This window comes from Crinia signifera, chromosome 8 (genome assembly GCF_055691185.1).
Source record: "Crinia signifera chromosome 8, ASM5569118v1, whole genome shotgun sequence".
Taxonomy (NCBI): domain Eukaryota; kingdom Metazoa; phylum Chordata; class Amphibia; order Anura; family Myobatrachidae; genus Crinia; species Crinia signifera.
The window spans coordinates 90,352,415-90,368,896 of record NC_139224.1 but is presented as its reverse complement, the minus strand read 5'-3'; the positions used below and the strand labels follow the sequence as shown (position 1 = coordinate 90,368,896).

At 41.1% G+C, this 16,482-nt stretch overlaps 1 protein-coding gene across 1 annotated transcript in view; it reads right to left on the bottom strand.

Annotated features, from left to right (window-relative positions):
- Positions 1-12,536: 12,536 nt before the first annotated feature.
- CDC73 (cell division cycle 73) overlaps positions 12,537-16,482 on the bottom strand; it is a 103,111-nt gene continuing 99,165 nt past the window's right edge. The window contains exon 17 of the mRNA XM_083156792.1: positions 12,537-13,128. Within this exon, the coding sequence (XP_083012918.1) occupies positions 13,092-13,128 (37 nt within the window). The 3' untranslated portion in view covers positions 12,537-13,091. The remainder of the gene's footprint in view (positions 13,129-16,482) is intronic.

Below are 16,482 nucleotides of genomic sequence, written 5' to 3'. Positions count from 1 at the left end.
ATGATTTTTTTTTTCTGAACGTATGGTTGTAAGAACGTATCAATATATTGTGAAAGGTTTGAGGTTAGTGCATTGATTACTGATCTAATTGGTCTACATGGTGGTTTTATTGCGTTCTTGTGGATTTATGGTAAGTAATAAAATACGGGTCTTACTGGATGAGGTGTTTGAATGAATCTTAGTTCTTGTGTACTAATAATGCCTGTATGATGTCCTCTCTTTAGGTGTTGATCCAATTCTTGTTTAAATTTGTTTGTAGGATCACTTTTTAATTTAATGTTATGTTGATTCGTCATTTAGAATGTTGTGGGCCTCATTTAAATCATCTTGTTTATTCAAAATCCCTATCCCTCCCCTCTTATCTGCTGGTTTGATAATTATATATTTTTTTCTTGTAAATCTTTTAATGCTCTTCTTTTCGGGTCATGTTTTTATGTGATGATGTCTGTTAGTTTTTCGATATCACGTTCTACCATTTTTACAAAGGCATCTATCTGTGGGCCCTTTCTGTGGCTGGGATAAAAGGTTGATGCTGGTTTCAATTCTGTATGTTTATATTTGGATCCTGTTGTGTCGTTCCTAACTTCTATCGGTAGTGTGTTGCTGAAATATATTTTTTGAGAGTTAATTTTCTGGCAAAATTGTGTAGATCTAGATGTGTGGAAGTTGTCTAATTTGTTCATAGGGGCAAATTTCAGTCATTTGTCTAGAATCTTCATGTGATCTTCTGATTCTGGTTGTGATTGCTTAAATTGAATACCCCATTTCCTATTTCTGTACTGATAGGAGAAAAGGAACAAAAAAGAAAAACGAGGTACCTATCTCCTCCCCTGCACCCACTTCTTGTTTTTTCATGCCTAGTACTCTTGTTCTTACTTTGGTTTTTGTTTTCTTTTTTGTTTGGTTGGATGTCTGCCTTTTTTTCGTTGTGGGTTTGATGTATGGACGTTCATCTAAAAAATGAACTGGTGTTGTGGTTTGATTTGTATCCATTTTATCCTTATTTACTTCGGTGTTGTTCTGTGTGTTTTGTGTATCCTGAATATTACTAATGTCCTGTATGTTGCGGGTCTCTAGTACTACACTCCTTTCCCACCCTTTCCTTATTGATAACCTTGCTAGAGTATCATATTTATTAGGTTCCTCCCCTTCTGTATCATCTTCCAGTTCATGAACCGAAAAGGAGCTTAATTGAAATATACAATATATTCGAGACCACCAACTATGGTGAATTATTATTGAGTAGCAGGATAATATAGAATCTAAAACATTGTACCAAGAAGTATAAAGTAATCTGCAACAAAAAACTGCAACAGTAACAAACAAAAGAGAAAACACAATGAATTGAACACACAGGACTTTGAGTGATAACCATATAGACCAATCAGAGAACGGACTGCAACAACCATTCACAATGGAGAATGGTAGGAATGGAGGGACATTTAAACTGGAACGATCTACCACTGCACACAACTCCCTAGAAGGCGGCTGTGAGCCGAAACGTGTTGGAGCACACTACTACCACAATAGAGTAACGTCAATATCAGCACCATTACCAGGAACAATACCGGACAAGTTGGAACGAACAAGCCAGGTCACGTGACCCGGAAGAACCTTACAGGAGGACGCCACAAACTGCACCATCGGAGGAGAAGACGGGACTGAGGGGTGTACGGAGAGGACACAGAGAGAGGAAGCTTAGTGCGGCAGGGTCCATAAAGGAAGGTGCGGCGAGGAACAATCATCGGTCCAGTTGGGGTTCCCGCTCACTTTCCATCAGATCTGAGCCAATCTGTGTAGGCTTCATACCAGCTGCACCCGGCCCAAAATTGTCCCGGCGACGGCAGCAGTACCCACACAGGAGAGCCTAAAAGATCCGGACAGAACAGTCACCTGACAAAATTCCCCCTGTGTATCCCATACCTACACCACCACTCCCGAACAAGGCCACCTATACCTGCATCCATCTAAGCATTCTGCGGGACGCCGCAGCGTGTTAATACTTGTCAAAAAACATCCCAACAAATCCTGCAGCAAAAAACACATAAGTACTGTGACAATTACCATTCTGTGCGATACCATACTCCACCAAGCACAGACAATCGCCAAACTTAAAGACTATGCCCTAATGAGTAGAATTGCCTAAATGATATTTAATATATCCATTTTGAATGTTCAATTTTTATGTTGATTTAACCACTATTTATTGATATTTGTGTAATTTTAACCATAATTAATGCGTGTAAAACATTAAACTAATTTTTAGCCACTGCATATGTTGATATAATTTGAAACCAGACACTCAATATATACCAGTCACAGTTAGGGGTATAGGGGTATCAGTGAAATTGTTTTATATGGATGAAGGATACTAGTGGGAAACAAACATCACAAACCACCCACCTGGCAGCAACAATAGGGGCAGAGCGCAGCAATACTGCCCATTTAGTCTGCGTATGTTGGAATACCACTCCTGAATATATGAATAAGACACAAACAATAAACAGGCTGTGAAAGCTGCAGCTGACAAGCTGTACAAGATGACATACAAAAGGTGATATAAAAGACTTCTGAAAGATCAGAACTGTATATACTGTAAACCCAGCAATAAATATATCATACATAAAGAATAAACCAAACACTATAATAACAGCAGACAGAGAATCTTAATCATTAATCTATATTTTTTTGCACAATTTTCTTTTCTTTACACGTCTATTGAAAACATTTTAATACTTCGCTCCCAACATCCCTAATACAGGACACCAAGTATATATATTATAAGGTAGCATAATATACCTAGAGATACAGTATATAGAGACCACTGGTATCTGATTTAAGAAAAATTGTTTTTAATATGAATAAAAAATAAATTTTATATTAATTCAAATCATGTTTTGTGAAGCAAGTGCATCTAAACGAACTGATTTTTCCTTTCTTGTTTTTGTATGGTTTGCCTAATATTTGAACATCAGTAGATCGCACCTTAGAATACCTGGGTGATAACTATAGGACACCCAGATCTTGTCATTACAGACCCCTCCACTATTTATATACTGTATATACATATATATTCCTCTAGTGTGGGTTCCCTTTACATTTTAGCAATAGTCATAACCTCTAGCTCAGGCATGTGCAGCGTTGGCCCTCCAGATGTTGTGAAACTACACATCCCAGCATGTTGCCACAGTTTTGCTATTAGAGAATGCTAAAATTATTGCAAAGCATGCTGGGATGTGTAGTTTCACAACATCTGGAGGGACAACATTGGACATGCCTGCTCTAGCTGCAAACCGAGCCACTAATTGATCAATCTGGGTTTCAGCACCCATTATGTCCATTTACCGTCCTAACTCGGATCATTTGGGAGTATGGGGATCAATTTTACAGGATGACAGCTAGTGCTCTGTAACAGTGAGTCCCGGCCAGTAACTTTTTGGTGAACAGTAGTGGTAATGATTGAATCATATTTAATGAGCACTACATACAGGTGAGTTGATAAGTTCACTGAACTCTTCATCTATACCCCTCCAATCTGGAAAAAATTATGTACCTGGTGAAGATCAAATTGGTACTTATGGTCAAATTTTGAGGGAAAAAAAATTATTTTGTTCAACCAGAAAATGTCTCCGGTGCCTTCAATGTAACCACCGGAATGGGGTCACCATATAGAAGTCCACTTCAGCGGCACTCAAGGATAAGTAATATGCTTAGCTCAGCTGGTTGTAATCAACGTTTCGAAATCACTTTATTGCGTCATCAGGATCCTGGTGACGAAATAAAGTGATTTCGAAATATTGATTACAACCAGCTGAGCTAAGCATATTACTTATCCTTGAGTGCCGCTGAAGTGGACTTATATATATATAAAAGCAAAGGCCAGGGTTGCCGCAGAGCCCATAACCACAACCTAAAAATGCACCATTAGACATTAAGTAGTTATTTTTCAAGACAAAGTTCTGCAATAATGACATCCAATGTAATCACTGTTAAGTAGCCTGCAAGCAGTCATGAACACTTTAACTGTGGCAATACTGATTTTTGAGGAATAACAGCGTATAAATTTACCACGTGTGCACAAATGAGCCCAGCATCGTTGGGGACTTGTAGATTGTTAGGAAGAAATTAAGTACTGTCCAATAAGAAGTTTTGAGGTTTCTGGACCAGCAGTTGGAGTTTGAAGGTAGATGGAAATGGGTTGGGATAGAGAGCTCTTTGAGGAGATAATCGGTCGTCCTGGGGGTGGAATAATGTTCTTTTGAATGTTACAGCGTGTATACAACACAGCTTTAAATGGATATTCAGGGCATAATGTTTTAGCTAGCTCCCCATCAACCACGTGCATGTCTATTCCCAAGGCAAGTACTTTTTTCTTTATTTACGTTGGAAAAATATGAATGGGTCTTTATCCAAAGGTAGGTATTTTCTTGTACCCTTAAGTTGTTTAGGAATCTCTTCAATGTAAGTGTCTATGTCCTGTGTCACCTACCAATGCTTTCAGGTGATATGTTTTTCCATCCACACTCAGGCAAGAAAATATCCATACGGCACCACTGATTTGCAATAGTACACAAGTCATATACCAAATGATCTGCCCATGTGGTCAGACAGAGGGAAACCCAGTACAAGTTTAAAGAATGTATGGTCATGCACCATTCTACCATCAGAGCTGCCCTTAAAAGTGGAACTAGTGACCATCCTGTCACCTGACACTTTGCGGAATACAATCACACACTAGCCAGGTCTCAGGTACAGCACGGTCAATCGCATACCCAATCCAATTCAAGGGGGTAATCACAATAAATTCCTACGTGGCAACGGTCCTCGCTGCCGCCCCCCTCGCCGCCCAGACCCCCCCGAACTGGGCAGCGTATCTCTGAAGCGGAGACGGGAAGGGAGACACTGCCCAGCCGCAGTGATGTGCATGCGACGCATGTGCATTCCAGTCCCTATCGCCAGTGAAAGGGTTCTTGCGGGCACTGGCCAAGGATGAAGCCTGCTACATTTGTATACATTTTTTATTTCTTGTATAGATGCACTCACCAGGGACTTGTAGAATAAGAATTAATTTGTATTAATCCATATGTTTAAAAAAAATTCAACGTTTCAGCTGCTAAAACGCTAACATGAGCACTCCACTAGGAAGACTAAGTGATATATATATATATATATATATATATACGAATCTGTGGTAGGCGGCACTCTCGATAAATCAAACACTCAATGGGTCAGGTTTCTTTATGCGACGTTTCGAAGCTCTTTATTTACGCTTCTTCATCAGGACATATAAAAGATTACAAACATACAAAGCATTTATATACATACCCAACCCAGCGTGATACCACGGTTCCCGCGTCTCCAGCCGGTCACAGCAGGAAGACGTCATCGACACGCGTCAATACGTCACTCCGTACTGCCGGGGATACGTCGTCACCATGGAAACATATATACAAATCATGTTGTCAATGACAGCCGTATAGCATAACATTTGAAAAAACACCAAAATCCACACATCTATTTTAAAATAAGTGTACCCATATCAAGTAAACATCAGGTCCGATATGAAAATCTTGTAAACACTTATCCCAAGTTGCCAAACACAGAAATATATAATAACATGCAAAATAAGCTGATGTGGCTCCATAAAAGAGAGCCCTACATTATAATAGCCGATTTCAGATGTGATCACTTAAAGATAACAGATCAATGATAATGATAAGAACAGAGAAATATATAGCAGGGAACTTTCATAAAAACACATGCAGACCCGCAGACTCATTAAGCCCACGCGGCGATAATGTGCCCAGTCTCTGTATCCACTCCGTTTCACATCTTAGGAGTGCTAGAGGACGATTACCTCTTCTGATATCATAAGGTATGTGATCTATGATGACATAACGCAACATAGGAAGAGTGTGTTTAGCGTTCAGAAAATGACGGGCCACAGGCTGGTCACTGTGCCCCTTTTCCAGTGCCTTTTTAATCGCTGACCTGTGACCCGCCATTCTCTCACGCAATGTCCTCTCGGTCTTTCCTATGTAGTGCATGCCGCACGGACAAGAAATCATGTATATAATGAATTTAGTGGTGCACGTTACCCTATGTCTGATTAGGTAACGCTTACCACTATAGGGGTGACAAAAGGAGTCTGTGGCTATAAGCGACCTACATGTAGTGCAATCAAGGCACTTAAAACACCCTGGCCTCCTGCCAAGAAATTGCTCACTACCACTAGATTTTAATTTGGCCACATCAGATTTAACGAGTAAATCCCGTATATTGCGGCCTCTGGTGTAACATGGCATAATTTCAGTGTCTTCTAAATGTAAGGATCGGTCTGTTTTAACCAGTTTCCAGTTTTTCTTAGCAATACGGTTGATATCAATACTAGATTGGTTAAAATGGTTAACCCACGGTAGTCTCTGTCGACATTTATCAGTAGACTTTTTATTGTTATATGTTAACAGTTTTTCACGTGGTGTTGACATAGCCTTAATTTTGGCTGACCTCAATACTGAGTCAGAATACCCTCTCGCCGCAAATTTAGTGATCATAAAATTAATTTGACTTTCTGCCTCCCGCCTGTCACTACAAATTCGGCATACCCTCAAAAACTGAGAGTATGGTAATCCAAACTTGAGCGACCTCGGGTGACAGCTTGTGGCGTGCAACATCGTATTTCTGTCAGTCTCTTTAGTAAATAATGTCGTAGAAATCAAACCCTGGGAAACCATAATTTTAACATCCAAAAAGTTTACAGTCTTGTTGTCACAGGAAAAAGTCAATTTAACCGGATTATCGGTAGCATTATGTCTGGCAATGACCGTACTGAAGCTCTCCAAGTCACCCCTCCAAATTACAAACAGATCATCGATGAAACGGGTATAGAATACCACGTTTCTCGATATCACAGAGTCATTAAAGAAAATATCCCTTTCATTCATCTGCATAAATGCGTTGGCATACGATGGTGCGAAATTGCTACCCATCGCACAGCCACTCCTCTGCATGTAGAATTTACTATCATACAGAAAGTAGCTGTGCGTGAGTACAAATTCCAATAAATCAAGAAAAAATTGTATATCAGGGCCATTATAACAATCACTCTGCTCCACAAGAAGACGCACAGCCTGCAGACCGCCATCATTCGGGATGACGGTGTACAGGCTGGTAACGTCGACACTGCAGAGCAGACAGTTATCTGCAATCCGACCCACACCCGCCAATTTGTTCAAAAATGCTGTGGTATCCATCAAATGACTGGGGCTGGCTTGAATGCAGGGTTGCAGTATGGCATCAATATATGTCGACACGTTTTGAAAAAGAGAACCACTGGCGGCAATAATCGGCCGACCAGGGGGTTTCTCTAAACGTTTGTGGATTTTTGGCAATGTATACAGGAGGGGAATGGTGGGGTACTGCACTATAAGTGCCTTCTTCAGTTCACTTGTCAAAATCCCCGCACCAACCGCCTCCTGCAACATGCCATTAAGCTCACAAGCAAATGCATCAGTGGGATCACTAGAAAGCTGCGTATAAACACCATCATCTGAAAGCTGTCGCTCAATTTCAAGTTTGTAGTCACACACATCTTGTACCACGACAGCACCGCCTTTGTCGGCGGGCCGTATTATAATGTTAGTATAGGAAGCTAAGTCCTTTAAAGCTTTCTGCTGTTGTTTGGTCAAGTTGTGTCTGACTACATTAGCAGTGCATGGCAGCACCTCCTCCTTCACCTCCGTCTCCAACATTCTCATATACGTTTTTTGGGTATCCGTTGGAAGGCACCTACTATTTGCACACATTTGAGGAGTGCTGTTCTAAACAGACTGTGTATATTTGGTACTGCATAGAGGTCGGCTCTACAGTGTCCTGGAACAGAAGCACCCATTGATCTTGGTACTATATGTATCGATCCAGTGATTATACTGTGATTTTTACTCCACATTGGTGATGGCAGAATATCACGGAGGTGTCAGTAACTTATCGGATGATAATGTCAATCTTGCATTGGCTACCCAAGGTAACACCTACTCCTACTCAGAATCCGAAGCGGAAGCGATTATCACCAAACATGCGATTGCAGATGATGAGGAGGTGAGACCGTTATCATTTTTGTACAAAGACTGGTTGAGATTACGTCAGCGAGAGATTGACTACATGTACCATGCAAGCACTTTGAGTGACTACTATAAATCTAAACGCATACCACGAGGCTTCCGGGTGCGTAATGCACCCACAATCGGACGCTTTAACACAGCTTTCTGTAAGAAGTGGATAGCGGTGGTCAACAAATGTAGCATGGACCTCATGCTGCTCGTAATTGAGGAGTCGGGCAGAGAGCTGGACATCGCTCGTGAGCGCATTAAGTCTTTTGAGGACAAACATAAAGCAGCGTTCCTGTCTGATTCTGATCCTGACTGGATTGAGCGTCTTAACAAACAAGTGGCATGCTATAAACGTGATCTTATACAATTTAAGAGACATAAACGTGTAAAGGTCGATTTGGACTATGAGCATAACCGGGTTTACATGTGGATCCAGGGAGGTCCTAACCCAAATAATAAACAACAACAATATAGGAAGCAGCACAAACAACGCAGGTTTGGAGGTTATGCTGATTCATCTTATGAACAGCCAACGACCAGTGACTCGGATGTTAATGTACAAAGTGGTTCTGAGTTTAACCCCCCCATCTCGCAACACCCTTTAGGGGTACGCACCAGACGGGGAGAATACCCCCCAAAAGGTACAGGACGCGCCGTGGTGGCCAGAGGAAAAGGGTACGGCAAACGGGGCCGGCCGCCTCTGAGGAGATAGTTTACAACTTATCCTCCCAAGTATTGACTGATGATGAAAAAAATGTATTGGGACTTGGGTTGTCGTTTGTACCTACTGTTATTTTTGATCCGCTTAAATGGGAGGTTGAGAGATATAAGCTTAACAGAAAATTGAAACTTCGTGAACATTTTGGTAAACAGACTGATGATACTAATACTATTGATGCTAAGATCTGTTCTATACCCACACAACTTAAACGTTTACAAGCTAAATCTGTGTTTGAGCCTATATCATATAACCCCACCATTAAAACGTATATGAGAATGTTGGAGACGGAGGTGAAGGAGGAGGTGCTGCCATGCACTGCTAATGTAGTCAGACACAACTTGACCAAACAACAGCAGAAAGCTTTAAAGGACTTAGCTTCCTATACTAACATTATAATACGGCCCGCCGACAAAGGCGGTGCTGTCGTGGTACAAGATGTGTGTGACTACAAACTTGAAATTGAGCGACAGCTTTCAGATGGTGGTGTTTATACGCAGCTTTCTAGTGATCCCACTGATGCATTTGCTTGTGAGCTTAATGGCATGTTGCAGGAGGCGGTTGGTGCGGGGATTTTGACAAGTGAACTGAAGAAGGCACTTATAGTGCAGTACCCCACCATTCCCCTCCTGTATACATTGCCAAAAATCCACAAACGTTTAGAGAAACCCCCTGGTCGGCCAATTATTGCCGCCAGGGGTTCTCTTTTTCAAAACGTGTCGACATATATTGATGCCATACTGCAACCCTGCATTCAAGCCAGCCCCAGTCATTTGATGGATACCACAGCATTTTTGAACAAATTGGCGGGTGTGGGTCGGATTGCAGATAACTGTCTGCTCTGCAGTGTCGACGTTACCAGCCTGTACACCGTCATCCCGAATGATGGCGGTCTGCAGGCTGTGCGTCTTCTTGTGGAGCAGAGTGATTGTTATAATGGCCCTGATATACAATTTTTTCTTGATTTATTGGAATTTGTACTCACGCACAGCTACTTTCTGTATGATAGTAAATTCTACATGCAGAGGAGTGGCTGTGCGATGGGTAGCAATTTCGCACCATCGTATGCCAACGCATTTATGCAGATGAATGAAAGGGATATTTTCTTTAATGACTCTGTGATATCGAGAAACGTGGTATTCTATACCCGTTTCATCGATGATCTTTTTGTAATTTGGAGGGGTGACTTGGAGAGCTTCAGTACGGTCATTGCCAGACATAATGCTACCGATAGTCCGGTTAAATTGACTTTTTCCTGTGACAACAAGACTGTAAACTTTTTGGATGTTAAAATTATGGTTTCCCAGGGTTTGATTTCTACGACATTATTTACTAAAGAGACTGACAGAAATACGATGTTGCACGCCACAAGCTGTCACCAGAGGTCGCTCAAGTTTGGATTACCATACTCTCAGTTTTTGAGGGTATGCCGAATTTGTAGTGACAGGCGGGAGGCAGAAAGTCAAATTAATTTTATGATCACTAAATTTGCGGCGAGAGGGTATTCTGACTCAGTATTGAGGTCAGCCAAAATTAAGGCTATGTCAACACCACGTGAAAAACTGTTAACATATAACAATAAAAAGTCTACTGATAAATGTCGACAGAGACTACCGTGGGTTAACCATTTTAACCAATCTAGTATTGATATCAACCGTATTGCTAAGAAAAACTGGAAACTGGTTAAAACAGACCGATCCTTACATTTAGAAGACACTGAAATTATGCCATGTTACACCAGAGGCCGCAATATACGGGATTTACTCGTTAAATCTGATGTGGCCAAATTAAAATCTAGTGGTAGTGAGCAATTTCTTGGCAGGAGGCCAGGGTGTTTTAAGTGCCTTGATTGCACTACATGTAGGTCGCTTATAGCCACAGACTCCTTTTGTCACCCCTATAGTGGTAAGCGTTACCTAATCAGACATAGGGTAACGTGCACCACTAAATTCATTATATACATGATTTCTTGTCCGTGCGGCATGCACTACATAGGAAAGACCGAGAGGACATTGCGTGAGAGAATGGCGGGTCACAGGTCAGCGATTAAAAAGGCACTGGAAAAGGGGCACAGTGACCAGCCTGTGGCCCGTCATTTTCTGAACGCTAAACACACTCTTCCTATGTTGCGTTATGTCATCATAGATCACATACCTTATGATATCAGAAGAGGTAATCGTCCTCTAGCACTCCTAAGATGTGAAACGGAGTGGATACAGAGACTGGGCACATTATCGCCGCGTGGGCTTAATGAGTCTGCGGGTCTGCATGTGTTTTTATGAAAGTTCCCTGCTATATATTTCTCTGTTCTTATCATTATCATTGATCTGTTAGCTTTAAGTGATCACATCTGAAATCGGCTATTATAATGTAGGGCTCTCTTTTATGGAGCCACATCAGCTTATTTTGCATGTTATTATATATTTCTGTGTTTGGCAACTTGGGATAAGTGTTTACAAGATTTTCATATCGGACCTGATGTTTACTTGATATGGGTACACTTATTTTAAAATAGATGTGTGGATTTTGGTGTTTTTTCAAATGTTATGCTATACGGCTGTCATTGACAACATGATTTGTATATATGTTTCCATGGTGACGACGTATCCCCGGCAGTACGGAGTGACGTATTGACGCGTGTCGATGACGTCTTCCTGCTGTGACCGGCTGGAGACGCGGGAACCGTGGTATCACGCTGGGTTGGGTATGTATATAAATGCTTTGTATGTTTGTAATCTTTTATATGTCCTGATGAAGAAGCGTAAATAAAGAGCTTCGAAACGTCGCATAAAGAAACCTGACCCATTGAGTGTTTGATTTATCGAGAGTGCCGCCTACCACAGATTCGTATGTTGGACCCCTGCTTTGGGTATCCGTTGGAGGGCACCTACTATTTGCACACATTTGAGGAGTGCTGTTCTAAACAGACTATATATACATACATATATATATATATATATATATATATATATATATATATATAGATATAGATATATATATATAGATATCCAGCAGCCTTCATCTGAGAAATTGGTATTTTCCTCCTTCCTTTCAACCATTCCACAGTCAATGAAGCTTGCTATTAACACAGATGGGAGTTAAGTGGTGCCGCTAGCTCCTTCCCTAGCATTTTCCCTCTCTACCTGAGGACAGGAAAGGACAGGGAAATTACAGAAGTTTGCCCAAGGTCCCAAGGTGGCTATCGTCATGCGCACTCATTTCATGAAGTGGGAAGCCGCAGATTAACTTGCAAGACAGACGCACCATAATGGGCAGGCATGGGAAACTGCTACCCTCTAGAAGAGCTAGAGCAGCTCAGGAAAATAGACACAATTAGAAGAAGACAAGGCATGGATACTGTTTACTTCCCCAGCAGTCTGGCTTTACAAATAAGCAACAATGGGGCAGAAGAGATAAACTGAAAATAAAGTGGAGATAAAGTGGAAGGAGATAACGCACCAGCCAATCAGCTGTGCTTAAAATATGACAGTTGGGGGTTGATTGGCTGGTGCGTTATCTCCTTCCACTTTATCTCTTTGCCTGGCTTAATACATCTGCCCCAATAAACACAAACTCTACCCAGAAAACGTTTGCATCCAGAATCCTGGAAGAGATATGAAAAATGTTCTTTAGCAGTAGTACAAATAAGTAAAATGAACAAAGCAACACTACGACAAGGTACTAACTATATTAAGATGAGACAACTCTATAGGGTTTAATATCTATTTTTTATTGATTTATATTTGACCTTAGCCATTTGTTGGAATGAAAAAAAAAAAAAATCAAACCCCAATGTTCAAATTATTATTCTCACTTGCAGTCCTTGAATAATACCTTTTTTCACTGTACACAAATTCATATGCAATCAGTTTGACATTTTCGTATTTTAAACATAACTGAACATTTCATAGAAAATATATTTATGCATAAGGGGTGAGGGGAACAAAAAAAAAAAAAAAGTTGAGAGAATACACCCTTACCGTACAGAGTTGTGTGTTCTGTAAACAAAATCTAAAGAAAATGCTGCTTAAAACAAAGTAACTCTTGCTATCAAAATATACAATTTTAATTGCAGACATTATGCAAACATTTAAAAAATAGTACACTTTTTTGTTTTAATTGAAAATTACGACAGTCTCTTCCTAGGACCAAATGATCCATTTGCTCGAGTTGTTTTCATTTCAACATTTTAAATGCAGTCTTATCCTTGAAGCGAGAGTGAAGTCCTAATTCATTTTTCAAAATATGGCAAACATTCATATTCTTCAGAACCGTAAGTGTGATTTGTGCTTCACCATATATCTAAACAAAAAAAAAAATAGTTTATAAAATATGCATTATGTAGAAAGTCTAAAATAAAAAGGTACTTATATGTTAGTTGGGCACCCACTATAGTTATTACACTCATACCCCCACTATCCATGTCGGCATTGGGAGTTGATTTTATATAGTGTGGCAGTGCAAAGCGCACCGAGCCCGAAGCGCGGCGAGCCCCGCAAGGGGACGCGTAAAACTAAGCAAATAGCTTAGTGGGCGCTCAACTAACGTATACGTACCAAATAAAATGAAACCGTTTGTACAGTATATGTGTGTCTACTTTTTTGTGGTTCATATAAAAACTCGTTCGCCACATATCGCAGTATCTCACATCAAATAAATCAGCAGTCTTCTAAGCTGTCTTATACAAAAAAAAACTGATTTAATAAAAATAAAACGCCACTCATGGTTCTTAATGGTAGTAGAGTGGCATGAGATATGGCAGCTGACGGATGATAGGCATCTGGTGCTGTGCAGCATAGACACACAGATTTGGAAAAATTTGTTGGCACCCTCCATGATTTTCATGGAAATAAATTTATAGTGACCAAAGGAATTGGCATCCAGCAATAGTTATTGCGTATTTAATAGAATTATACTTTGCATTAAATTTGACACAAAAGTTTAGCTTAAAATTATGAAAATGGCATGAAAACAAAAGTTAGTGGACCCATATCCTCATATGTTATCGCACAATATTTAGAGGCAATACCTGCAATCAAGGGATCTCTATAGCAGAGACTTTTGTACATGACAAAAGGCAGTTTGTCACATACAAACAGCATACTCTGTCCCAAGGTTCCCGCTCTAGACGGTATGTTACAGGAATTTACACGTTCAATAGGATTCATAGCAATCCAATTCAGAACAGTCAAATGTTCTGTTCTTATGCCTTATTGGGTGTTTCCAGTTGTGTGTTTGGGTCAATTTCCTGTTCCAGTACCCATGACCTACAACTAAGACACTAGGTGGTATGTTTCACTCGAAAAACAATGTTATACTTCTTTTATACCGCTGCAAAAACCCGGGTATTTCCCTTGTAAATAGTCTGCGGCAGTGTAAAAGGGGTTAAATCCGTGCCCTTTATACGGGACTTCTACACAGGCCCTGACCAGGGTAGAACACGGGTAGGACCTGGGTAGAGGGCAGTGTAAACGGGTATGCAATTTACAGCAATGGGGAAGCTCAACCAACTCTGCAGACAACAGCAGAAGCAGGGAAGAGGTGAATGGATGCCTGTATGCTGCATCCATTCAACTTGCGGATGGGGCTGGGGTGCACGGGGGCTGCGCAGCAGCTTACCTCCAGCGCGACGAACGTCAATCCCGGCGGAGTGATCGGCGGTCCCGGTGATTGGAGATGTAATCTCCAAAGGCCCCCCGTTTACACTGTGGGTCTGCACCGCAGTGTAAACATTGCATATCCTGAATCTGACCTGGCTTGGAACCAGTGTTCCAAATACTGGGTCAAGACATAACCAAGCCTTATTCCAGTTTCACTATGTTATTAATTTTTAGAGCTAATGCTACTCGAGTCAAAACTGAAGTTTTTTTGACTCATCTGTTCAAAGGACATTCTGATATGCACATTGACACAATGCTAGTAGAAAGTTTCAGTTTGGGGTTTTTTTTGTTTGTTTTTTTAAAGCGCAGTCCTGAGTCTTCTTACATGGAGCCCACGGTCACTCAAAAAGCATCATATGGTAACATCAGACAATGAAATCCCTTGATCTTGGAGCTCAGCTTTTATCTCTTTAGAAGTTTTGCCACTCCCACTATCTTTCGGTTTAAAAGGTTGGCTAGCGTTCCATAACCGTCACACATCCGAACATCTGCAACTGTAGTCACATGAATGTCAAGCTGCTTATGCTGGCAATACAATAGTCCAACTTTCATTTAACTAGTTAGTTGGATGGAATCCAAATCTGATGCTGGATGGGAGCAAATGCCATTTCTAATTTGCTCCCAAAATCTGGAAACAAAAACAGTAGTTCAGACATCGCAACGGCATCAAAACCGTTGAGATGGTAGTGGACTTTAGGAAGAAGCTATCAATTGCTGACAGTGTGGTGTCGCTAGTGGACTCCTTCAAGTTATTAGGAACCACAATCTCCCGGGACCTTAAATGGGGGCCCAACACCGATACTATTGTTGGAAAAGCGCAGCAGAGGCTATTCTTCCTTAGGCAACTGAGGAAGTTCAACATCCCGCAGAAGCTTCTGCTCCTCTTCTACTCTGCAATTGTGGAGTCTGTACTGTGCTCCTCAATACTGGTCTGGTACGGCTCCGCCAGCGAGAGAGATCAATGCAGACTTCAAAAGGTAGTCCGAACTACGGAGAAGATAAATCGGGACAAATATTCCCTCTGTATAGGACCTGTACCTGTCCAGAGCAAAAACGCAGGCAACGAAGATAGTCAAGGACCAACTACACCCTGGCCATGGCTTGTTTAACATGCTGCCATCAGGCAGATGCTACAGGGCTATTCCCACCAGGTCCACCAGAAGCCTAAAAAGTTTTTCCTCAAGCGGTTCACCTGTTGACATGTGAACTCATGAACACCTCACTGTCGCGCCATAACCCTTTGCACATAACACCGTCTCCCCTCGTAATAACTTTCTATATGACTGTTCATGCTCCCACCACCTGTTTATATTGTTTATGGTTTATACTGTTTACTTGTTACCCATCTGGCTGCATCACAGCAAACCGAAAACGAATTCCTAGTATACGCAAGTATACCTGACCAATAAAGTCGATTTTGAGCTGATTTTGTACTGTAGTTGAATTGGGTTAATTTAAACAATTTGACTGAATGTTTTTGTCCATTTTCCTGGGTGTGAGAGCAAATAGACGATTGTCCTTTGCTCCCATAAAGTACCCGATTTTGAATCCAACTAGTTGGATGAAAGTTGGTCTAGTGCAGGGCTGGGCAATTGCGGCCCTCCAGATGTTGAGGAACTACACATCCCAGGATGCTTTGCATTAGTTTTGCTATGTGGCCATGCTGAAACTGATGCAAGGCATGCTGGGATGTGTAGTTCATAAACATCTGGAGGGCCGCAATTGCCCAGCCCTGGTCTAGTGTATGCCCAGCATTACAGATGTTCTAGCCCTTACATTTAACATGCTTTTCTATAATGTTCTTTGGAATGTTCTCAGACAACTCTCACTTTCTCTGGTCCATGTTCACTTTGGTGCACAGAATACCAAACAGCAGGGACTACTTTTCTCATTTTTTTATAGGCTGAATCACTATTATATAAATGTTGAGTAATTATGCTAATTCAAGACCTTAATTACTTGAACATTTTATCTTGATTTAAGAAGTACAACAAAT